Below are 25,891 nucleotides of genomic sequence, written 5' to 3' on the forward strand. Positions count from 1 at the left end.
TTAGAAACACATATAGTCATTGTAGCTCTATTTAGCTGAACTTGGTGAAGCTGCATGACAGGGCACATTGTGCAGCTCTGATCTAAAAAAAATATAAAGAAAAGAAAAAAGAGGAGCTAGGAAAGTGGTGCAATGGGGCAAATAGAGGGAAAAGCATAGTGAAAGGCAGGGAGGGATGTTCAGGAAGGGTGTAGGAAAGAACCATAGCTTTCCATTTCATGTACAGCAATAACTGTGCACTTTGACATACTTTGTAGATGAATTTGGATTCTCAAACCCTAGAGAGAGAGGGGTGAGGTCAACATAAGTGTGTTGGCAAGCCAATTGGACTGAATTATGTGTGTCCAGTGGACACATGCAAAATGGAGAGCTATGTATGGGATGATATTTTTTTGGGGACAGGTGCCCATTTTTTTTTAAGGTGAGAGTGGAATGTTGGGGAAGGGACATAGGTACATGTAGGGGAGGTAAGTTGGGTAATTGAGGATGCATTTGCAAACAGACAAGACAGACAAGATAGGAGACAGGGGCAGTGTGTGACACATGAGAGGGTTGAATACCTTGGATAGGGAGGGTATTGTGGAATCTGAGTCCCACGTGCCTCCATATGGCAGCAGTGTGACTCACATCCCCACCCATGGGACTTTTGACACTGCTCCATCACTGCCCAAGGGTGGCTGTGCTAGAGACTGGGCACCAGGGTGAGGCTGCCCCACCAAGGTGTCCAGCATGCCCTTAATCTGGTGCAGGCAGTGGTCATAACCATGGTGGACTATCCAGCATACCAGGACCAGCAGCTCCACATGGATGACAACATCCCCTCTGCCACTGCTCCCAGAGGGAGGCTGGGCCCCATCCCCTGGGGCGGTACTACCCAACACCGCAGGTAGTGCAGGGGGAGTAGAGGGGGCACCATCAGTCTGGGTCCCAGATGTGCTAGGACCCAGTGCCACAGCCAATTGAGGCAAGCTAGGGGGATCAGCCAGAACCAGCCTACCTTGACGTGCTGTGGGATATGAGGTATAGCAATACATTATGGTTGGTAATAGCCAAACCAATGTTAGTATTAAAAAAAAATCAAACATCATATATATTCATCCAAATTCATATTAATGTATAACACGTGCAACACAACATTAAGTAACATAGCAGTTAGTATGTTAACAGCATGCCAGTAAAAAGTAAACCACAGGGACAACAAAACAGTTAGTTTAACAAATAGGGTAATATTGCATCATAGTGAAACATAACAATAATCAACCACATTTTCCAATATATAGTTAAACAAAATATGTTATTATTAAATCATAATAAAACATATCAATAATGAAACACATTTTTCCAAAATATATTTAGTGTAACAAATTATGTTAATATTAAATCATAATAATAAATAACAGTAATAAATAAATAAAGATAAGGGATGGGGAGAGATAGAAAAATTCCATTACTGACATTGCAGCTAATATCCCTCAACAGACTGAAATATATACTCTACAGGTGAGTAGTGTCAGGTTTGAGTACAGTTCCTACAATTATCCTATAACTGATGTGGCACATACACACCTCTCAAGCTGTTAGCATGGGTCAGTATGGGCCAAGCAGTAACAAATGCAGGTACACCACTACACAGAACAGTTTCACATAATGTGGACTTGCATAACTACCCTGGAGTTCTGTAAATGGATTTGATAATGCATTGCATTCAAGGTATTAATTTATCTGCTAATCATGTGACAGACAGATTAGGCAGTTTTAATTACATTAACAGAAATTTTGACACTTGAGAGGTATGTTTGTGTACAGTCAGTAAACTAGACAGGTGTCATGCCTTAGATGGTAAAACCCAATAGCTGTGACTGCAGGGAACATCTGCAAATAATGTAATAATTGAATGAAGCAACTTAGTACAGACATGCAAGGGATATAGCCAGACTGGGATTACACAGCTTTATTTATGACTCAGGAATGCAGATGAACACATTCATGCTATTGATGTTAACATTCTGTGAAATCTGAACACGCTATCTGCTCATAATATGGGCCACCTCACCCATATATTTGTTATGTACCTGGTGAAAGAGAAAATGTGAGCATTACATGACTGATACTGGAAATTTAATGCTGTATAACACTGGATTTGAACCCAGGACTGTGTGTGGCAAAATGTACTGCATACAAGGCATTTAAAAGACTGAGCTTCCAAGTCTCTGCTGACTGTTGAGTGACTGATACTTGCCTGGAGATCACCTGGAACCATACTATGAACTGAGCAATACAAGTTACAGGACATTCCTCTGGCATTCTAGTACTATTACAGTGTTATATTAGACTGCAGCGACAGTAGAACACACATGCATGGAATACAACCATACTGCATATTTGAAAAAAACTGTATTTTAGAATCAACAATGCTAGTGAACACATGTTATTGTTATTAGTTTGAAATATCTATGAAGTCCACACACAATATCTGCCCATGGATTGGGCTACCTCATCCATATACCTTTATTACCTGCTGTCTGAAGAAGAGAGAGCATTATGTGGCCAATACTGGCCTGGAGACAGCCTTGGACACTACTATGGGTTGAGCAATACAGTTTGCAGACCATTAGATTTGCTGGCTGCAGCTATTATAGTGTCACACTTGACTGCAGCACCCTTACCGTTGACAATCAGTGCATACAGCTCTACTGCAATGGTTTTGACAAAACACAATCATGCTGAACAACATTTTGCATACTGTTATTGGTATTGCTAATGCTTTATTGATATATAATTCTTATTGTTCATTTATTGCACTACAATTCTACAGATATAATTACCCATTTATTGCACTACACTTCTACATGCCCATTTATTCCAGTACAGTTTTTCTTGTGTATATTTTATTGCACTAAATCCTTTACCCTTTCTTACTTATTGCACTACAGCTGGCATACTAAATCTGTACCTACTGTTAGATATTAAATACATTTTTCACCTACCATGCTTATGGTGCAACCAGGCCAGGTGCCCGGCATGGGACTCGACATTGTGAGCCCTCTCAGCTGCAGCTGTTGGAAGAGAAGCACACCATTATGCATACCTGTTTTGCAGACTTTCAGCTTGCATATTGGTTAGACAAAGGAAGAAATATTTACATACTTGTGGAGCATTCCCAGTTCAAGCTTCCTGAACCCAGGTGTCCAGAGTTCCCCTCTTCCTCCTTTTCAGGTCATCAAAATGGTGACAACACTGCTCACCTGTGCAGGGGATACCAATAACACTGGTGAGCTCCCTGCCCAAATGGTCCCAGGCCTCTGCATTGCACTCTGAGCCCTGGAATCCACCCTGCATCAGCCAGCGTTCATGTTTTTTAATAAGAAGCAAGGCCATGACCCTGGACTCCTGAATGCCCCACCACTGCACCCAAAAGTGCACACCTTCACCAACACCACCATCCATACCAACAGTTGAATGAACTCCAATCACTGTTGCAGAATTTCCACCTATTGGGCTTAATACAGGCTGTTTTTTCACCCTTACACATCATTCAGCAACATTCAAAAAAGCGCCACGTGTCTTAGCAGTGCACAAACCAGCTAAGCAAAGCCGAGCATTGTAAAATCTCACAGAACCATGGTGTTAGTGAGGCTTTGCACCGCGCAAACATTGGTAGCTGTTAGCATGTTTATGCACTGCTTAACATGATTGAGCAGTGCTTAGCAGAGCACAGCATTGCCAAAATTCACAATACTGTAATGAAATTAAAGAAAAATAGTACATTCATTTACAGCCATATTCTGCCTGTTATGGACTTGAACCCAAGACCTACTACACATAAGACCATAACTCTACCCATGTAGCTAGTTAGATGTTATAAATACTAGTATAACTTCACATATACTACTAGGCTACCTGTTAACATTGCTGAGCACAACGCCACACTGTGCAAACACACCTACAAATAAATAATTAATTACATCCGGTTTCTATTTTTAAATGTCTGGCAGGTGTCTGCCATGTATGTATGAGCTCTGCTCATCTCTGCTGCACTCTGTGCATGCCACGCAAACATCAATAAAAAAAAAAATATATATATATATATATATATATATATATATGTGTGTGTGTGTGTGTGTGTGTGTATTTAATTATGATAATTAATTGCATCCAGTTTCTATTTTTAGATGTCTGCAGGTGTCAGCTCTCTATATGTGAGCACAGCTTGGCATTGCTGCACTTTGCGCTGTGCCACTCAGACATGTAGTTAAACAAAACAAATAAGAAAAAAAAAAAAAAAAAAAAAAAACATCATATGAAAGATCTGTTAGACAGTTGACGCACTTCATAACATTGCAACAGTGCAGGGAGCATTACAGGGAGCCTCACACTCATCTGCAGTCATAGGTAGCTTCTACACCTCTCCCTACCCTGATTCAATATCCATGCTCTTCAGCTCCCCCTTGGCAGCACGTCATCATTAATAAGCATGGTGCATGGCTGAGGGGGAACTGTGGCCATGTACATGGATACATTCTGTGTAGGCTCTTCACTGTGCCTACACAGAGTTTATTAAATCCTGGGGCTAGACTGAGGTTTTGAACAATTATAAAAATTTGCAGACATTGCAAGATTTCTTAGTTAAATACATTATTTTTCATCATATATTACATTAAAAATGCATACATAGCGGCTTGCAATATTTTTTTATTCCAGTTTCACTGAGATAATTTAAAATATTTCAGAAATTACTTCTGAGATTTATTGATGTACCTAGGCAGGTATAAAAAATATAATGTATAGATGTAGATATGTTTTTATCTGTTGAATTTCATACTGAAGTTATTGCTTTTAGAATTTTTTTTAGAGTGTGTTATCTGGACAAGGTTATTGTTTAGCAATCAGTTTGCTATATGATTTTGAATAAACAGGTAAGGAAAAATATAAGAGCATATGTAAATCTGGAATATTCATCAGACTGGCAACCTGTGTAATTGTTTGCCTACACAGGGTAGTTACATCATGCCATCATATCCACGGGAGCAGAAATGTCCAGCATGTTTTCCATGCACATCAAGTGATGTCCAGAATTCAAATGTTTGTTTCTAGATTTCAACATACTGTTTAATTTGTCCATATTTTAAGCTACTGCTATGTGTGCACACTTATCAATTGGCTTTGTCTGTTTCAAATCTTTTGCAGATAAGCTTCTTTGCCTTTTTGCTTTTTGTTTGCAGTTTTGTTTATCCTGATCAGGTCATTTATAACTTCACTTGTTTTCGTGTTGTGGTCCAGTGGCATTCTTCTCTGTACCTGTGGTATGTTGCCCCTTGTATTATTTTATAGTGTTAATGACAGTTCTACTGTGGAGCCCTGAATGTCAGAATTTGGGGAATGAATATGCTAAAAACTAATGACCAAAACTCAGAAGGGCAAAAAATAAATAAATAAAATAAATAAATAAACAGTGGGCCAGATTCAATAAAGCCTCCACTAAGTGTACACAATATGTATTCAAGAATATTCTTATCACATTTTTTGTGCTTTCTAGTCATTCAGAAAGATTACCTTAAGTGCACATGTAGTCTACACTGTGTGTTAAACTTTATAAATCCATGTCAATATTTAAAACTGTAAGAATGTCAGTAGGAAACCTAAAATTAGGAGGAACAAGGTGTGAGTTGTGTCTGTGTTGTCTGTTCACTCAGAACCGTGTACACTTAGTGTACACTTAGCATAGGCATTATTGAATAGTGATTGCACACTCCCAAACTTATATATTCCAACTCTATGGTCACATCAACTTGAAGAAAGAGAACTGTCCTCAAAATACAAGTCAGTGCTACCACACACTTAGAAATCGCACCTGCAGTGACATCCTATGGAAAACAGCAGTCAGTGTTGTGTTCCTCGGCATCTAGTCTTGTGGACAACTGATACTCAGGAAGTTTTACCTCGCCTACCTGCAGATACATAGCTAATGACATAACGCTGATTTTGTGACATCTCTTATGATGTCAAAAACATTGCAGCTGTATCCTGTTCAGTAGAGCACTTTTCTAATAAAATGAAATCTGCTGCAGTTGAGTTTTACTTGACTCTGAGACATTTGGAAATATTTAGTGATAGCTGTTGCTGCATGTTTCTGTCTATAGGCAGTGATGAAAAGTGATCAGGATCAAAATCAAACTGATTTCCTGCATTTTTTCCAGCAGTATTTCAAATAAAATTCTTAAATCAGCAAACCATTATAAAAATGTAACATATTTTTGATGTTTCCTTTTAAATGCATTATTATCTGTAAGTAATAAGTATTCCTGGATTCAGTAGTTCCTCAGAGTGAGGCATTTCATTTGCCATTTTTTATATTTATTCGAGCCAGCATTCCTGTTTTTCTTGGATATAATTTTCAGCACTGCCTATAGGTGTAGTTTCTCTACAAATATGTGAAGGGGTGGGGAGCAGATGTAGTCTGTAACTCTGCTTGACAAGAAAGCTTGCGCATTTTCCTAAGATGTTTGCTCTGCTTATTGTCGGTCTGCTTCTCTTTGTTTCAGCGCCAGTTACATGCTCGACGGACACTCTCGATGTTCTTTGTAAGTATGGCATAATTAAATTGAACCAACTTGTTGTCTGTGTTGTTTTTATCTGTAAATGTGTCTTTCAGAAATGTGGGTGTTATTTGTCTAACATGCTTGTATTGCTAGCTTTTTGCAGCTATACTAGGATATAAATGGAAATATTCCAGTTTAAATGAACAGTACTGTTGGACGTTTTCATTTTTGTTGTATGTGAAATGTCTTAGACAGACCTGAACTACAAATGTAAGTAGAAAGTGAGTAGCACAGTGCTCTCTAACTATTCTAGTGATTAATACTATAGATCAGAAAGGCCTTTTGTGATTATTCACTGAGCCACGTAAACTCATTTCATGGAAGGACTGCCAGTGGAGCTTAAGATGTTCTGGTACAACAAAATAGAGTTTTCTTTACTATGTTCTTGATGATTGGTTAATGTCTGCTGTGCACAATAGTATAGTCAGATGTGACTTATAGGCTCAGTCTGATGTGCTCCTAACTTATTAATGTGGCATCTTAACTACTTTTTTTCAGTCTTTGTGCCAGCAAGGGAGAGTTATTTACCAGTACTAACATGCCTGTTTTCAAGACTGAGCAGTGACAAATATTTCTAGACAATTGTTTCATAATATTTGTTTCATGAGAAACTACATCACAGATGCACTTTTCTTAATGGCTATGCTTCAGTGATGGAAGCATTGGATGATCTGATGACCAGGAAGGAACCCGCTCTGTCTGTTGACATAATTTTATGCAGTTGACACAAGTAGTTTCAATAACTGAAGCTTTAAATTTGGTATAATGCTGAGTAATACAGACAAATTCAGCTAACTGGTCTGCAACTTATCTAATATTCCTAGTCCTATTGCTGATTTAGAGTGTGTCGTACCTTACTAATGATGTCTTGTGTAACAGGAATCATCAGAGATCCCTAGCAACCAAAAAATGGTTTGTGGTGGCATTATGCTATCATCCAGCTATGATCCGTGATATTCCCACAGTTTTTACACTGGAGTCTAATGTACACAGTGAAGTAGCATGCCTGCTGATTCTTCAGTGATGTCCTACCTTGCATTTAAACGTGCACTTCAACAAAATAAAGGATAAACACCAACCAATGAGTCAAGGCAAGATGAAAAATCAAGGTTCCAAAACACAGTTTAATGTTAGCACTTTCGTTCACACATTAGTTGAACTTCCTCAGACAAAGTCATTCACAAAATGCAGTTGTTAAATACTCACAAGCACCAATCAGAATAAATTATCCCAAAGGACCGCCCCATTAAATTAATTACATTTAAAAACATATGTACACATATACAAAATAGTGTAAAACTGACTATATATCCTACTTAAATGCATCATAAAGCTTAGGATATAGAAAATGAATAAATTTAAGACCTAATGTCAAATTAAGGAATATACACATTCATCTATCTAAGGTTTTCATTTTTAAAATACATTTAATAGATAGGCCTTCATTAATACCAGGGGTTATATGAGCATTCAGCCTTAATTGTAAGGACAATTCTTTAACATTCAGTTTTAATGACCAAGGTCCCCCCCTAGAATCCTCATGTACTTGGTCGATGACACAAAAATAGAATACATGGGAGGGATATAAGTTTATGTGCCGGCCAAAGCATTGTTCAAGTTCACTTTATTAATATTATATACATGCTCATAAATACGTTGTTTAAATGCCTTCTCTTTTTTTCCGATATAAAAGGTGGGGTATATTTTGCATAAAGCAAGGTACACAACCTCCCTAGAATCACAGTTAAACTTTTTTTCTAATTCTATATTCCACATTATGTAACATAAAAGTCTCAGTCACATAAACAAACATTTCCATATTTACCAAATTCCTACAATTCACCTATGAATTTAACACAGATAAGATTTCTTATCTAGATGTTGAATTAATTAAAGACAGTAAATAGGTTTATAGCTAAAATTTTCAGAAAACCGACTTATTCAAATGCTTTCCTTATTTTGAAAGCTCACACCCTAACACCAAAAGAAGGTGGTGGTAAAGGGCCAGTTGTAAAGGCGGCCAGAATGACCACCCTGGATGCGGACTTTATAGCAGAATGCATTCTACTTAAGAACATGTTTTTGAAAAGAGGCTATCCACTAGAGTTGATTGACCAAATGACCAATGAAGTAGGATGGAAAAGGGAGGTTGGGATTTTTAGACCATTATTGTTTAGGAGTAACACCCCTAATGTTTCTATTTCGGGAATGAATTTTCAGCTTGAAAATTATTCCAGTATACTTTCTTTGGTATGGACTGATGTTAACTACTGCAGTAATCCTACTACCTTTAATTTATCCTTCAAAATAGGGTTTATTACAACATATTCAGTAGATGCAGACATTGTGAGGGATATTTTATATAAGAATTGGAGGTTACTGTGGGAAGATACGTCTATTAGAGACAAAATAGATGAAAAGCCCAAATTTGTTTTTAGAATGGGCCTTAATTTAAAATCTATTTTGGAAAGGGATGTTAGGAATTTCCTAAAAACACTGGCATGTTTAAATGTGGCAGATGCCACCAGTGTAAATTTGTTAATGAGACTAAGACTTTTAAGTTACATAATGTGGAGTATAGAATTAGAAATATGTTTAATAGAGATTCTAGGGGGATTGTGTACTTTGCTTTATGCAAAATATGCCCAACCTTTTATATTGGAAAGACAGAGGGGGCGTTTAAATAATGTATTTATGAGCATGTATATAATATTAATAAAGTGAACTTGAACAATGCTTTGGCAAGGCACATAAACTTATATCCCTCCCATGTATTCCATTTTTCTGTCACCAACCAAGTACATGAGGATTCTAGGGGGGCCTTGGTCATTAAAATTGGATGTTAAAGAATTGTCCTGGCAATTAAGGCTGAATGCTCATATACCCCCCCCCCCCGCCGCAGTATTAATGAAGATCTATCTATCAAATGTATTTTAAAAATGAAAACCTTAGCTAAATGAATGTATGTATTCCTTACTTTGGCATTAGGTGTTAAATTTATTATTTTTGTATATCCAATAAGCTTTATGATGTATTTAAGTAGGATATATAGTTGGTTTTACACCATTTTACTTTATTTTGCATGTGTGTACATATGTTTTTAAATATAATTGATTTAATGGGGTGGTCCTTTGGGATAATTTTATTCTGATCAGTGCTTGTGAGTATTTAACAACTGAATTTTATGAATGATTTTGTCTGAGGAAGTTCAACCAATGTGTGAACGAAAGTGCTAACATTAAACTGTGTTTTGGGACCTTGAGTTTTCATTTTGCCTTGATTCATTGGCTCATGTTGTGTACTGTCAAGGTGGCAGATGATCAAAAGTGCCCTCTAGAACTTCTGTCTAGGGTTAATGATGTCTGAATCCCTTGCACAGTTAATCTCCAGGATGCATAATTCCTTTATTTGACCAAATATACCATAAAGCAGACTTGTTACCATTTTTTAAACTTTTGTTTCTGTCCCTGATTCATCTTGTTTGCAGTCCTTCCCCCACCCACAGTAAGGTGTTCCATCTGGTCTGTATGATCGACTTCACTGCCTTGACCATTACTTTGGGGGAGACCTAAGTGGTGCAGTTCAAATATCTATTATCTCTCATTTGTTTATTCCCCCATATTTGGTTCTCCCTCCCCTAGAAGGAGATTTTCAGCACTTTCCCATAATCATTCATTCAACAGAAGGAAGTACTTTGCAAGCTACATGATTTTACTGACATGATACTTTGCAACTTTGTGACTACAGAATTAAGTACAACCTGCTGCAGTCATCTGCTTGACTTCTGCCATTAAATAATGACTGCAGTGCAGTGTGAGAGTTCTCTTTTTAGATGTATATAGTAAACTGTGGCTAAGGTTCTAAAAGAAACACAAATTATGGAAAATAAAGGCAGCCATTATGTGCCCTGGTATCATAAGATTCTAATGCGACAACATTTGCCTACATCTCTTCATCTCTTAATGACGTTTCCAACTTGAACCTCACTTCTCTTTCTTTTCTTTGCATAACAATTCATACTAATTGTACCAAGTGTCTGTTATTAGAGTGGTGTAGAGACATGCTGTACATTTTCTGTTATCATCTCTCCATACCAGTGAACAAGCAATGTTCCCAAGTAAGGTTTTTATGCATGTTTAATCTCTGCATGTATGTCTTGCCATATAATGTGCCTTTGTAGGTAAATGCCAGTAATACCCCAAACAATCCAATTTCAGCTATTTGTAGAATCAATTTGTAAACACTAGACACTAGATATATGAGATAAGGTTCACTACAAGAGACTGTAGATGCCTAACTGTATACCAAGTAATGCTAGTTTTGTTTCATTTTAACTGAGATGTCTTAACATATATGCATTCTTTTCAAACAGCCTATGAAACTGCAGCAAGACTCTGTGGAAGAGCAGAATGAGCCAGGTGACACAACAGACTCAGAACCTGTTTATGAGGAAGTAGGAGACATTGATGTCGATGTCCTGAAATCCCTACGAAGTAGCTCTTACACTGATGTGAGCACTTTGCCTCTAGAAGGGAATGTGGACAGCTCCCTGCCAAAATCTCTCTCTCTTGAACGGACCACATTTAGTAGCCCAGGTAAGGCAGTTGCATCTGAAAGAACTGAATTACCAAGTGCAACAAAGGCACTTATATCAGAAAAGACTTTGACTACAGACTCACTAAGAAATGCTTCCACTGAGAAAGCCTTCTTTACAGACTCTAAAGTAACTGCAATTGAGCGCAACCTTGGGCTAAATGTAAAATCTCTTGCAGCTGAAAGGACTTCTGAACCTTTAAAACAACAAGATTTAGTAAAATTTCCAGGAAAAGACTATAGAAAGCTCCAACAGGGTGACAGAAGCTTGAATCCTGAGCAAGCAAATCCTGTTCCCTCAGAACGTTTTCCTTCTGCAGAGCCATTGAAGTTTGCGGCACGAAGGAAGAGTGGACAGGTGCCCTCACCAGTGCAGGAGAAGCTTCTCCAAGAACTATCTTCAGCCATTATGAAGAAGAATGAATCTGCATCTTTAACATAGGAGATGAAAAGATATGTTGCCTGAGTCAGAATCATTAAGTATCTACAAAACAAAGAATATGCTCTGTGACCCAACACCTCCCCACTCCACAAATGCACGTAGCTTGTCTGTACTTGACTAACACATTGCCTGCAAAATACAAACTGTGTACAGTAAAGAAGTGAGAAAAGTTTTAAACTGAGATCTCCTAGAAAGGCAGTGGCTATCATTAAATAGTTCCTGTATAGCCAGTACAGAGAGAAATGTGAAGCTACATTGTAAGAAGGGAAGGTTTGAATAACAGTGTACTCTCTCTCTCTGTCTGTCATAAACTCAGCTAAACCATGGGATCATTTGCACTCTAAACATGTTCAGCTGGATGCTTCAGCTGAGTGGCACAGAGATTTCTTCTCCATTTATTTAACTTTTAGTGCAAGTACTATCTGATAGAACCCTGCAGCACAGAACACAGTTGTACAGAAAAGGACTAGGCAGTTCTGACATTTTCTTTTAGATTCTGTTTCAGTGCACTACAGTCCAAACATATTTCACTTATGAAAAATGAATCAGGGAGTACTCAAATAGAAAAGGTAAAACGATACCTCACAGCCCAAAAGTAAACATTTGCATAGTCTCTCCCCCCATTTTATAAAATAAATTAGAAGTTTGCAGCTACCAAAGGTGCTAATAGTCATACAGCTCTTAATTACACTCTTATTTCTGTGATAGCATTCTGTCCATTGCTTGAACCTTCTTTTATAACAAAAATATTACATTTTGCCTTGCTGGTTTTTTTTCCTTTTGTTAGTGCAGTGTGTGTGTAGAAATTCCCACATCAAGTTTAAGTGACTACTCCTGTCTGTTAAGGTAAATGTATTTTGCCTTTTAGGGGTCGCCACAGCAGATCAACAGTCCACAGATTGATTGGCAGTGATGTTTTTATGGTGTTGAGTTGCCAGCCCATTGCCATACCTTCACAGAAGACACACACATACACACACACCTACCTGCATGTCTATAAAACCCACTCAGTTGCATGGAGGACATGCAGACTCCGCACAGAAGGAGCTCCATCCAAGAAGCGAACCAGAACCTGTTGTTGTGAGGTGAAATGCATTAATGGCTGCCATGATATATTCAAAAGCTATTAACTGCTGTCATTTTATAGGCAGTGCACTGTAACAACTGCAACAGTGATACATTTCTGGATCTAACAGGGGACTCCATATGCTATAAGTGTCCCATGATCATCAAGCCATTTTACATACAGTACATATCCAGTGAAATTATTTGTCAAATTACTTATATCTTTCCATAGATGATTCTGATAGCACTTGGTGGAAGTTTTAGAATTTAAATATTTATTTTTTATGCACATCTACATAATGCCTTAATTAGTGATAATTATTTCATCTGAGACAAAAAATTCATATCTGCTGATTTGGCTTTACCATGTAGTTTTTGCAAAAAACAGTGAATGAAAAATTCAAGAAAGATCTTCTCCTTTAAAAAATATTGCTGACCGATGAACTTTTGATTAGTTAAATAAAGTGACTTTTACACTGATATATAGATAGTTAGGCATGACCTTTTTCATTCTAAGAAATCACAAAACATGCTACTAGTCATCTGACTGCACTACAATTTTGCCAAAACCACTCGTTAAATAATCCCTTTGTTGACCATGGTATGAACAGTTTAGGACAATGTGCTAATGTATTATCAAGTCAGTGACTAAATATTAGATTACCTCTTTAAAAGAAACATAAAAAAATCTGAATAAGAACTGAAGCCTTGCCATAGCTCAGAATTTTATAAGGTTAACAAATGAATGTTCTGCTCAGACTGTTTCACGTGTATGCTTTAATATGGTTATACATGAGTGTGTGTTAATTTTTTAACAAATATTAAGAACTCTTGCTTATTTTATAAATTCATTGAGTGGGTTTATTCAAACGTCACCCTTTATAACCATGACTAAGAACATGAAGCAGAGATAAGAAGGAAAGAATTTTATAGCACTTGATAAAACAGCTTGATAGATTAGTACTATGTATTATAAACAGATGAAGTAGCAGTTGATCCAGAATGGTGCGATAGATACAGGAGAAAACCGCTACAAATTTATGGCAAAAGCTGACTAATAGTAGAGCCACTTCAGTTTAACCAGTACATCAGACGACAAAAATTGCACATACAAAGCCTAATATGAAGAATCACAGTTATATCTAGTATTGTTGCACAAAGAGTCAACTGATTATGTTGTATGCTTACAAATTAAGCTTGCTTTTTGCTCACAGGTCTTGCTTTGATAGCAGCTTAGAGTGTGACATTAACTTGTATAGCAACATTTATAAAATATTATATTATTTGTTTTTCATTGCACAGGTATTTAGCATAGACTAAATGAACTTTACCCTCTGATCTAGTTAATGTATCCCATTTCTCCCCTCCTTCAGACTGTACATATCCTGGATGTCACGTATACCCTCACATTGCATTTCCCAGCCATATATTACTAACTGCCAGTGTTTTCATCTGTATAACTTTCACTTTTTTTAAACAACTTTATAAAGAACAACAGCAGAACCATAACAAGAAATGACTGGGGTTGGTATAATGGTTAAGGTGTTTGACTAGCAGACATAAGGTACAGAGTTTAATTCTCACAGTTGGAAAGGAAATTGGCCATGCTTAGAAAGGTCAATTAAGAAAGCTAGCTTAGTAATTAGCTCTGAAGTTATGAAGCTAAGGAAAAATGAAAATTTGAGTGAGTTTGGCATAATGCTGAAGGTTTTTCACCTTATAGATACAAGGTGCAGTGTTTGATTCTCACTTCGGATTATTGGCAAGGCTTAAAATGGTCCTTCGGGGCAGTTAACCTAGTATTCACCTATGACCCTATAAATGAACAAAAACATCTGCTAAAGACTCATTAGTTCCTTGTAGATGTACAGTACAAATATAATCAAATCTCTATTATGCTCGTGAGGCCCAAGTATATAAAAAATGTTCTGATAATCATTTAACTGTATAAAGTCAGGATCTTTCTGCAATGAGAGACAGAGCTTATGGCAATGGCAATGCAAGTCAAGAGTAATACAACAATCTAACCATTCTAATATTTAAATATAACAGCTGTTACTGTTGTGATAACATGCTTTATCAATTTAATTTCACATGCATTCAAAGTTCATCAATATTTTTGCTCTTACACTTTTTGTCACACTCACTTGTAAACAACCCACTAAGCAAAAAGCTGAAGTTTAATTCTTTGGAGTGTATTTAGATTAAACAAGTAATGAGTAAGTAATATCACACCAAAATATTTTTATAGAAATTCTGCATATTTATGTGATTGCCGCTAGGATACTGAACAGCTCATGCCCTTAGCAAGCAGATATTTATGAAGCTTTATTTGATGCTAATGTATGCATTTTCCGCTACAGTATAACATTACTGAAACAGTCAACATCCTCCCATATCATTACATTGTTTTCTGTTTAGACATAGCTTTCGGCTAACAGTGTAAATTAAACTGCCAGGAACCTAACACAACTTAATCCTATACCTTCAAATATGGACTTAGGTTTTACTGTCATTGATTATCTTTTTCAGAAATATGCCTACCACTTTAAAATACATGAGAGTTTGTATTTGTTTGTGTAATACTACAGAATTGGTAATAGTCTGTTTTTTGTTTTTAATTCTGGAAATCTGCTTATAGCGACTTTTCTTGACCTGAATTTTTCCATTTTAACCGTTATCCTGGCAGCTTTTAGGTACTTATTAATTATACCTTGCTAGTCAGTTTCTTAATGTCCAAGAGACGGCTTCACTTTTGTTTTTAATATTAATGTCAGACCTCCCAACTGTCCCGAATTACTCGGTTTTTACCGAGTTTTGGGGTCCCAGTAATGGGGTGCCACGATTCCCGAGTGGCACCCCTTCATTTCCGATTTTTTTGAATTTGTTTTTTCACTTTATTTTTATTTTTCGCGCTTTGAGCTGACGTCATCGCGTGCGCAATGACGTCAACTCGTCAGGGCTACCAGCCTATCGGAATCGAGATTGCAATGTATTTGCAGCAGGTAGTTTGCGAGCGGGAAGGATTTTATTTATGTTGAAACGCTTTACGAGCAGTTATGGTGAAACGGCATGGATTTAGCAGCAGTTATGGTCAAACGGCATGGATTTGTTTTTTTTATTTAGAAGGCTGGACTGGACCGTGGACGAACTGTCTGCAAGGAGTGGTAAGGAGTTATCGCTCAAGTTAATTTAGGAAAGGTTTAGTCACACTGATTGCATTTATTTTCTATTCACTTTGTAGTTAATTGCCTGGGGGAGAAGCCTATCTGTAGACTGTATCTCTACTCATTGCTACCAGCCTATCGGAATCGAGATTGCGATGTATTTGCAGGTAGTTTGCGAGCGGGAAGGATTTTATTTATGTTGAAACGCTTTACGAGCAGTTATGATGAAACGGCATGGATTTAGCAGTTATGGTCAAACGGCATGGATTTATTTTTTTTATTTAGAAGGCTGGACGAACTGTCTGCAAGGAGTGTGGTAAGGACTAGGAGTTATCGCTCAAGTTAATTTAGGAAAGGTTTAGTCACACTGCATTTACTTTCTGTTCACTTAGTTTGTAGTTAATTGCCTGGGGGAGAAGCCTATGTGTAGACTCAACTGTATCTCTGTCCATCAGAATGTTTTATATTTATTCAGAGTGTTCTTGATTTTCTGCTCTGTAGCAAGATAAAGTATCTCATACAGGACATCAAAGATTGAAGCAATACTAATTTCTTAAACTTTAATCATACTTTGACTTAGGAATGGGGTCCATTCCTGTCATGGTGTTAGAAACGCAAAAGACTTGCAGAAATTAAACCAAGAAACTAGGATGAAGAAAATCTGCAACTAAATCACTTTCTCATCAAGGTAACTTTGAACTGCCTAGATGTTGTTAACTTCCATAATTTTCCTTTTTTGACTTACAACAAAGTTACTATCATTTTAGGCCTAATTTGACATGTTCTTCTTATCCCTGTGATCTGTATTCTTCTCAACCCACACAAATGTTTTGACTGACAAAAGGCAAATGCATAAGGCTTTTTCTGTAGCCTGCTCAATATTGTATTTCCTCTGTCTCTAAAGCATTTAACAGGTAGTCTGATAGAGCTGTGTTTGCAGGCTTCTCAGTATGTAGAGGAAAAACTGGGGGCATCCCAATCCAGTGATCTCAACAATAATGACATCATGCTCAGTCTAGAACTTGTACAACCCATAATGGAACTAGTTCAAATTTTATAGTTGCAGATGGAGAAGTAACATGCCAGACTGTTGTGTTATTTTAATATGGGAGCATATTGTCAACCAAAGCTATGCTATGGAAACTGAACACTGCCCTGGAAAACTTTTAAAACAAAGACTCAGTGTCAGCACAGTTCCCACCTGCCACTTGACTACCCACCTGATTTTCCTTATGATCAGGTATGCAATCATTAGTACACCTTCCTCCACACTTCTCATTCTGATTACAAATGAAATGCAAAACAACTGCGTATATATATATATATATATATATATATATATATATATATATATATGTACACACACACACACACACACACACATATATTTTAAAGGCATACAACTGATGAGTAAGTTATCAGGTTTCATAGAAACTGTCCTTTACTAAAGTGCAACTGGCTGAACTGATTAATAATAGCCATCCTACCTGTAGTCCAACCTCGTCTACCTGTTCTTGTACTGTTCTTTTCCACATTTGCATTTCTGCTTGTCTACAGTTCTTCTGATGCTATAATGCCTCTCACCTCTGTTTAGTGTATCAGACCTGCCTAATAGCATTGTACTTCTTACTTCCTTTGTCCCATGATGTTTCTGGTCGCCATGTTTTTGCTGCTGTTGCTACCATTTCTTCCTCTCTGTCTCCCTCTCCGTCTCCCATTCTGTCTCCCTCTGCATCTCCCTCTCTGTGTCCCTCTCCATCTCCCTCTCCTTTTCCTTGTCCCTCTGTCTCTCTTTCTCCTTCTACCTCTCCGTCTCCCTCTCCCTCTCCTACTCTCTCTCTGTCTCCCTCTGCATCTCCCTCTCTGTCTCCCTCTCCATCCCCCTCTCCTTCTCCCTCTTCCTCTCTTTCTCTGTCTCCCTCTCTGTCTACCTCTCCGACTCCCTCTCATTCTCCCTCTCCTTCTCTTTCTCCTTCTCCCACTCCTCTTTCTCCTTCTCCCCCTCTGTCTCCCTCTCCTTCTCCCCACTTTCTCCTTCCACTTCTCTTCCTTTCTTCATTCCCCTTCTTACTCCCAACTCTCATGGGCATCCCAAGTGTCTCCCCTCACTCTCTGTCTCTAGTACATCTACTTTCTGTAGGTACATTTTGACTCTCACCCCTACCTTTTTCCCTCCAGTCTAGATGTCTTAATCCCTGAACACAACCCTATCTCTTCTTAAACCACTTACATCATTTGCCACCATGTTGTTTGCCTTCCTTTTCTTTGATCTGGCTTTGCATTTTTGCCCAGCCTTACTTCTGTCTCATAGGTTCATAGGTTCATACTAGGCTATCTGCCCTAGGGCATTTATAAGCCTAGCCAGAATGTGTTTGGCTTTCGCCACCCATTTAAAATTAATTTTGCTATGCCCTTTTTTGAGGTTAGTATACTGTGCCTCTGTCTAACAGTGACACAGAAGTGATACCCGGGGTAAACCTACGATCTCCCATCCACTCATCAAGATTCCTCTTGAAGAGAGTCAATGAGGGACTTTGCCTAACCTGGACTGGGATTTTATTCCAGAGTGAAGGGAGCCTCTGGGTTATGAATCTGTCCCTCCAGCATGTCCTATTTATTTCGGTGCTGAGGTTCAAGTCTCGAGCATGTAGCTCGATGGGATTTGGATTTTCTGAGGTGCAGCATGTCCATTAATTCTGGGTTGGACATGGCTTTATACGGCAGGCACAGATTGCCTCTGAACAGGCAGTATGCCACTGAGTAGAGCTGGAGTTTCTTTAACCGGGCAGCATATGGCATCTGTTTGAGCCCTTTGATCCTCTTGGTGAGGTACTTTTGGGGTCTTTCCAGTTGCTGCAGGTGTCTGGTAAGGTACATCCCAAAAGGGGCATTGTACTCAATTATGGGCCTGATGAGGGATGAGTAAAGAGGTACGATGACCTCCCCTGATCTAGATGTGAATCCCTTCATGATTAGGTGGGCTATATAAAATGTTTTTCTAACCACTTTGGCCATGTGGCTGTCAAATGAGAGATTGCTATCAACTTGGGTCCCCAGGTCCCTAATTACTTCTTCTGTACTTAATGGATTACCACCTATGTGGTAATTTGTGGGCACTTTGTTTTGCCAAAGGGGATGACTATACACTTTTTGGCGTTTAGCTTGAGGCCATGGCTCTGGCACCAGTTGTCTGTTTCTATGAGGCCCATTTGGAGGATGCTTGTGTTGGCTGGAGAGTCGATTATGGCGCCCAGTTTGCAGTCATCTGTGAACTTGGTCAGCCACAGTCCTTCCGTGTTGGCCTGTACCTCCGAGAAATATATACCGAACAAGAGAGGTCCCAGGACTGAGCCTTGTGGGACGCCACTTGTAACTGGTTTGGAGTCTGACATGGCTCCAGCAATTCTAACCATGTGGGTTCTGTCCTTGAGCCAGTTTGCAACCCATCTAGTGACATAGGGGTTTATATTTAAGCTGATGAGCTTATCTATAATGCCCGAGTGGGGTATTGTATCGAAGGCTTTTGCAAGGTCCAGGTAGGCTGTGTGGACCACCTTCCCCTCGTCAATGGCCTTGGTGACTGTTTCAAAGAAATCAACCAGGTTTAAGAGGCAGGATCTGCCCTTAACAAAGCCGAACTGGGTAGGATCCAAGTGTCTGTAGCTCCCCAATATCTTTATTTATGAGGTCCGTGATGATCCTTTCCATAGCTTTGCAGACCAAGCTAGTCAGGCTTATGGGGCGATAGTTTCCAGGATCCGTTGAGGCACCACCTTTGTGGAGAGGGACCACAGTTGCTGTACGCCACTCTTTGGGTACATATCCTGTAGTAAGGCTGAGATTGAACAGTAGTTTTATGTTTGGGTTTAGCTCTTCTTGGAGTTCATGTAGGACGCAGCCCGGGACACCATCTGGTCCCATTGATGCTGTGTTTTTTGCTTTGGAGAGGGCAGCTCTTACCTGAGCATCTGAAATGTCAGGGGGGCAGCACTCTGCTGGGATAGATATTTGCCCTTTTGGTGTGGGGGGGTTTGCTGAACCTGTCAGCTAGGATGTTGGCAATGTCTGTGGGTTCGGTGTATTTTTTGTCATTTTGGACTAATTCTGAGCATATCTGGGAATTACCACCCAGGTTCCTAACATAACTAAAGAAAGCCTTGTGATTATCCTTAGTGTCCTGTGCAATTTTTCTCTCGAAACTGGCCTTAGACGATTTTATGAGTGCCCATAGTTTTTTGCTAATACTGATCAGAGATGCCTTCCCTTTTTGGAATTTTGCTCTATCATTTAGTAGCTTCCTCCTTCTATTGTATAGTTTGTTTATGGCTGGGGTCCACCAGACAGGACGTCTGCCTTTGGAGGATTGGGTCTTGGTTTTATTTGGGATCGATGATCCATGCATTCCTGAAGGTGTTCATAGAATGCATTTATAAAGGATTCTGCGGTCTGGGCCATATTTTCCACAGGCCCGGGGGCTTTGAAGGATTCCACCTCGGTTTTGAGGAGTGTGAAATTTGCTTTAGAGAAGTTTTTCACTGTGGTTTTCTGGGCAGGGGTGGTGTCGGGATGTGAATATCCAGTGAGATTAGTTTATGGTCTGATCTTACCAGTGAGGGATACACTTCTGGTCTGGAGCATAGAGTCCCCATGTTGGTGATGATCAGGTCCAGTATGTTTTCCCTCTTGTGGGAGTGGTAACAAGTTGTTCCATAGCATTTGAGTTTATAAATTCTAGGAACCTTTGGGCTAGGTGTTGGAGCTAGAGTAATGCTCCCAGTCTATGTTTGGGTAGTTGAAGTCGCCCAATATAATGGTGTTTGGAGAGACCTTCATATTTTCCAGTGTTCTCAGGAAGGCCGAGTGGGGTTCCTGGGTTAGGGAGGGTGGTCTGTAGCAGGCTATAAACTGGAAGGCAGTTTTACCCACTGTTAGTTGCACATGGATAGTCTCTGATGCTTCGTGCTGTGCCACCAACATGGAGGTGTGGGTATCTTTGATGAATATTGATACTCCCCCTCCTTTTGTGGGTCGGTCCAAGTTTTGGGGCCAAAAAGCATGGTATGAGGTATAACCTGGTAGTGCTGGGGTGCTCTCTCCTATCTTTTCCCTCTACAGCTGTCTAGTTCCTTTCACATCCTTGCCTACAAGACTACCCCTGACTGATTCGGAGTCTAATTTCTACAGTTATCCTCCTCAGCTAAACTACTTAAACATCATATCAATCTTCCTGGAGGATCTATCCCTACTTTCACCACCAAGTTCCATAAATCACAGCTACCTCAGTCTGTCACCTTTTATCCAGCCCATTTCATAGACATTTCATCTCTTTTACTTATTGATAATTGTAGTTGTTTGAATTATCTGCATTACTTCTAATTAAACCTTTTATTTAATAGGCTTTCTAGGAATTCTTTTTGTATTACTGAATATTTGAGATGGCTTTGCTACTTGTTGATGTGTCTAATTGATAGCTTAGAATCTACTCTCCTAATTTTACTCAGTCAGTTTTTCAGTTCTGTACAGACTACTCATGTGCAATCATCCAGAGCATTCAACAGTAGTTGCAGGCCATGCAAATAGGTGCAGACATGCTGCAGTGGTTAATCTGGCCAAAATATGCTCAGTATGGCAAGCACAGTGCAACCTGCAGTTTTCCTTTAGTATTACTGCCTCCCTTAATTGGCTGGAAAAGGCTGCATTTTGATAGATAGCTTTCTTGTACAATGAGCTCAGTGCTAACTGCTTTCCTCCCCTCCCCTTCCTTTGCTTAGAACTGTTCTCATCTCCAGACCATCTGTTTCAATACACATAGTAAGCTGAAGATACCAGACTAAATTTATTTCACCTCCTTTAGATTTGGTCTGAGGCAACTACAAGTACCCAGAGACGTAGCTAGAATGAGGCAAAAGGAGCAGCTGGCCTGGACGCCAGGTGTCAGAGGCATGATTAGGACTATGAGCATTAATTTTCTGAATGCTGATACTACATTTCCAGTCAAGTTCAAAGATCTTAAGTGCTCTGTGTGTGGTTTAGACCAGTACTGACATTTCAAAACCCTCCTCCCTGGGTTGTATTACCATATTAGACTGCAAATATAGTTGTCACTTTTCCAGATGCCCACATGCCCATATTGAGACATTTGTTAGAGAACGTGAAATTTTACAAGACATAATGTTACCACAATAAAAAACAAAGGATGTATTTTCATTTTAACAGCAAAATATATTCTCCCTGTTATAACATTTTAATTTCCAGTGCTTTATGTCATATTAAGGTGTTTGAGATACAATATTATATTGATCTAGACAATTAAAAGAAAAACTGAGAGCATATTTACTACTAAGATATTAGGGCATTTATCTTATGTTAATCTTTTTTCTCGGTCGATAAAACAGCCAAAGTCAGAACTGTCCTGTGAAAAGAGAGTTGATGGTAACCCTGCCTCCAGCTGCATAGGCCCCTTTAGTCCTGAAAAGTCTCTTTAGTTGCTTTGGATCCCTTTCTTTTTACTGCAGTTTTCTGCTGCCCTTTTGTGGCCTTGCTTTTCCTGCTACCCCGCTGTAAGTTTTGCCTTCTTCCTTTTCTCACCACTGCTTGTGGTTAGCATCTGCTTAACTGGTTCCTGCTCATCTTCCTCTCAACATCATAGCCTGATCATAGATATTACCTCATTATGTGGAAATGGTTTACACCAATAGGTTGCAAAGTGCAAGGCAGCAAAATAGCTGGTTGTATTGTCAATGAGCTAGATTTAGCAGCAGGCACTAGGCAGTACAGCCTCAAGTTAAACACCATGCATTACTTAGTCCAACAGGCAAGAAAAGATTACATTGTCTGCTCCACTGGGCCCGTTGTCCACTCCACTGGGCCCACTTGTAAACTACATGTACCGGTTCAGGATGTTATTTCATTATGTACTTTTGAAAGCTAAATTCAATCATTTAACAATCTGCTTGCTTTATGGGCCATTCACGTGTTGTCTTGGAGCTCAGAAGTTAAAAACTCAAGAATTCCAAGACTACAAATTCAGAAATGTGAGAATAGTTATGCTTAATCCCAATAAACCAGAATAATAATGTACATAGTATATTGGTAAAATCCTAGTTTGAGTGTTGTAAGTAGTCAATACCTCCAGTGTCCACACAGACACACACCTATACATGTACACGCTTTGACCCTCTCTTTCACTCTCTCTCTCTATCACATGCACCAGAGCAGTTACAGACAGACAAAACATGCAGACAGACACACACACACACACACACACACACACACACACACACACACACACACACACACACACACACACACACACACACACACACACACACACACACACACACACACATACGCTCCCTCTCTCTCACATATACCAGAGCAGTTGTCATGAAAGTTGTTTTTCTATTCACTTCTCACTGTGTTGGAATTCCATGTTTCATAATGTTAAATTCTAAAACAATTTGAAACAAGGTACTACATCAGTTCGTTTAGGTTTTGTCTGCTTTGGTATGCAGACTTTGCTTGAGAAGAAATGTTAGACAGTAGCTAAGAAAGCAAATGCTCTCTGGTGGAATGATGCCTAGCTCTACTTTATGAAGTTTGTGGACCTTGTGAACAGCCCTCCTGTCATATTTTGTGAAGAAATTTGTTCTAGATTCATCAAATCTCCTCTTAAAGCAATAGATTGCATGGAAAGCCTTTCTGTGAATGTACTGAAAATAAATGAATTTGATATGCAGAATATCTCCTGTTAAAGCAATGGAATGAACAAAAATGTCACCTATTAAGGCAAGTAATGATTGCTAAGTAATCTTAAATAGAAAGCTGGAGACAGGGTGTCATTGTACTAGCAACTACACCCGGCAGGTACAGATCTGAGGAATGAATTTGCAGTCAAGCTATGTACGCTATTTCTAAAGGAAAAAGGTGTCAAACAAATCAGAGGCTGAAGTTGAAGAAAACAAAATAAAAAAATAAAAAAAAAACAATTCATGGTAAAGTCCCATGCTGTTTTTGCAAACTGTGTTCGTTTGTATATAAATACATTTAGTATTTTCAGATAACCACATCAAAGAACATGGAGTAAGTCACTGTTGTGTAATTTATCATTACAAAAATTGCTGCACTGTTTTACCCAACAGGAAGCTTAAACTCAGCAACATATTTAAGCTTACTTTTACCTGGACTGTACATTGCATTTCTTATAATAGGAATAATTTTTCCTCTGTATATGTATGTATTTATATATTTAATGTGCATTTCTGTATACAGTGTTCTTGAATCTACTTTGTTATGTTGTAATTTACCCTCAGTTAGATAAAACTAGAAACAAATCTTTTACGTATAATACGTTTCTGGTCAAACAGTTTGTAAATAAATGAACTGATATGTTTCATTCTAAAAGAGCATCCTTATAAATTAATTTAGAGAGTGCCTTGCTCTTGTAAAATCACTGATTGTTGATGCCTTTACTAATGTTATTTCATTTAATTTTATATTTAGCTGTTTTTCTTGATGAAATTCTACTGTACTGTGTGCCATCAGTCCTGCCATCCTTTTCTTATGATACTGTATCTGTAACAGAGGGGTATTACTGTACTTCAGGAGAGTTCAAGACAGAGGCTGAGTTTCAAATAGCAAAACGAAGACGAGCTCTTGATACTACTGGAACTGCAAGCACATCACCAACTCAGCCAGTGTTATTCATGCTTTATTGTACCCTTCCAGCTTTGTAGGATCTAATGTAAATCACATCCTGAAGGTAAGGTGCAACCTCTGTCATGTAGGTATTCATGGAGCTAAACTATTTCTAAGTATCCCAGGCAGCAAACAACTTGGCAGGAGAGTACAGCATGCAGGTGTTCCCATCTACTGCCCTTTAACGCAGTCCTGTTTATCTGCATCTCAACAGCACTGTACTCCATTCTAGAATTGGGAGATGAATTGCATAGCTGATCCATTTATTGTTTTTGAACAAATTTTATCTTCCTGTCTTCTGTCATCATGATTGCTTGCTGAACATTTAAGTACTGATGTGGCAATATGCATGGAAGGTGCTGTTGCTGTCTGTGTTTTAGCACTAGTGATCACAGTACATGCTTTGTCAATTACACCTATTGCAAAAGTGCATTATGTTATGATGAAATCATTTCTCATAGGAATGCCTCGGATCTATGACAAATTTTAAACAGCACAGTAACCCCCATTGCCCTTAGGCTGCTTGCATAATTCAGAATCCACATAAACTGTAACCATTTCCTACAATTGCACTAGATCAGTATTCAGAGTGTGGGGCATGACTAATGCTTATCTTTTCCAGCAACATCTTCAGATAAATTTTCTCTGCTTGTCAGAAAGTTGCCTTAGGTACCTGTTCTCTATTTTATGCTACAAAGAGGCTAGTCACAAGTGGGGTCCCTATTAGGTCATAGATTCAGTTCTGTGTTATTGTTAGTGGTTTCCCCTTAACCAGAGATCTATTTAGACTTATTTAAATAGTCTTCAAACTACTCAATGTTTAGAGTGTAAATAAAAAAAAAATCAACTCCCTAGAAGATCTCTTCACTTTAGAGAGTGGTGATATCTGTGTGGTCACTGAGAGATGGCTTAAAGCCATGGAGAGTACATTGACGGTGCAAGGTTATAATTCCTTCCACACATCTGACCATCTACTACACAGACAGGGACTAAAGGTGGAGCTGTCTCAATTTACTTCAAAAATAAATATACCTCAAGGCTGGTCAAACAGGACAATGCACTTCAGCTTCTCCATGTACAAAGCACAGCAAGCAAAATCCAATACCTCTTCTTTGCAAGCTATAGGTTCCCCTCTATGACCCAGGAACCCTATACCTTGTATTAAAACTTATTGGAAACACTCAACATCCAACCCAATACCATATTCATAGGCAGCTTTAATTACCCCACTATTAACTGGGAAGCATACAAAACCAACCCTACAGGAACAGAGATTCCTGGATTTTGTAAACACAAATTCCCTGGACCATATTGTCAATACAACAAAC

At 38.7% G+C, this 25,891-nt stretch overlaps 1 protein-coding gene across 1 annotated transcript in view; it reads left to right on the plus strand.

Annotated features, from left to right (window-relative positions):
• Nucleotides 1-15,513, plus strand: part of ARAP3 (ArfGAP with RhoGAP domain, ankyrin repeat and PH domain 3) — a 1,205,760-nt gene extending 1,190,247 nt beyond the window's left edge. The window contains exons 33-34 of the mRNA XM_044069919.1: nucleotides 6,543-6,581; nucleotides 10,972-15,513. Coding sequence (XP_043925854.1) covers nucleotides 6,543-6,581; nucleotides 10,972-11,634 — 702 coding nt within the window. The 3' untranslated portion in view covers nucleotides 11,635-15,513. The remainder of the gene's footprint in view (nucleotides 1-6,542; nucleotides 6,582-10,971) is intronic.
• The last annotated feature ends 10,378 nt before the right edge of the window (nucleotides 15,514-25,891 follow it).

The sequence above is a fragment of the Protopterus annectens genome, chromosome 4.part0 (genome assembly GCF_019279795.1).
Source record: "Protopterus annectens isolate FY-2018-M chromosome 4.part0, PAN1.0, whole genome shotgun sequence".
Lineage (NCBI taxonomy): Eukaryota > Metazoa > Chordata > Ceratodontiformes > Protopteridae > Protopterus > Protopterus annectens.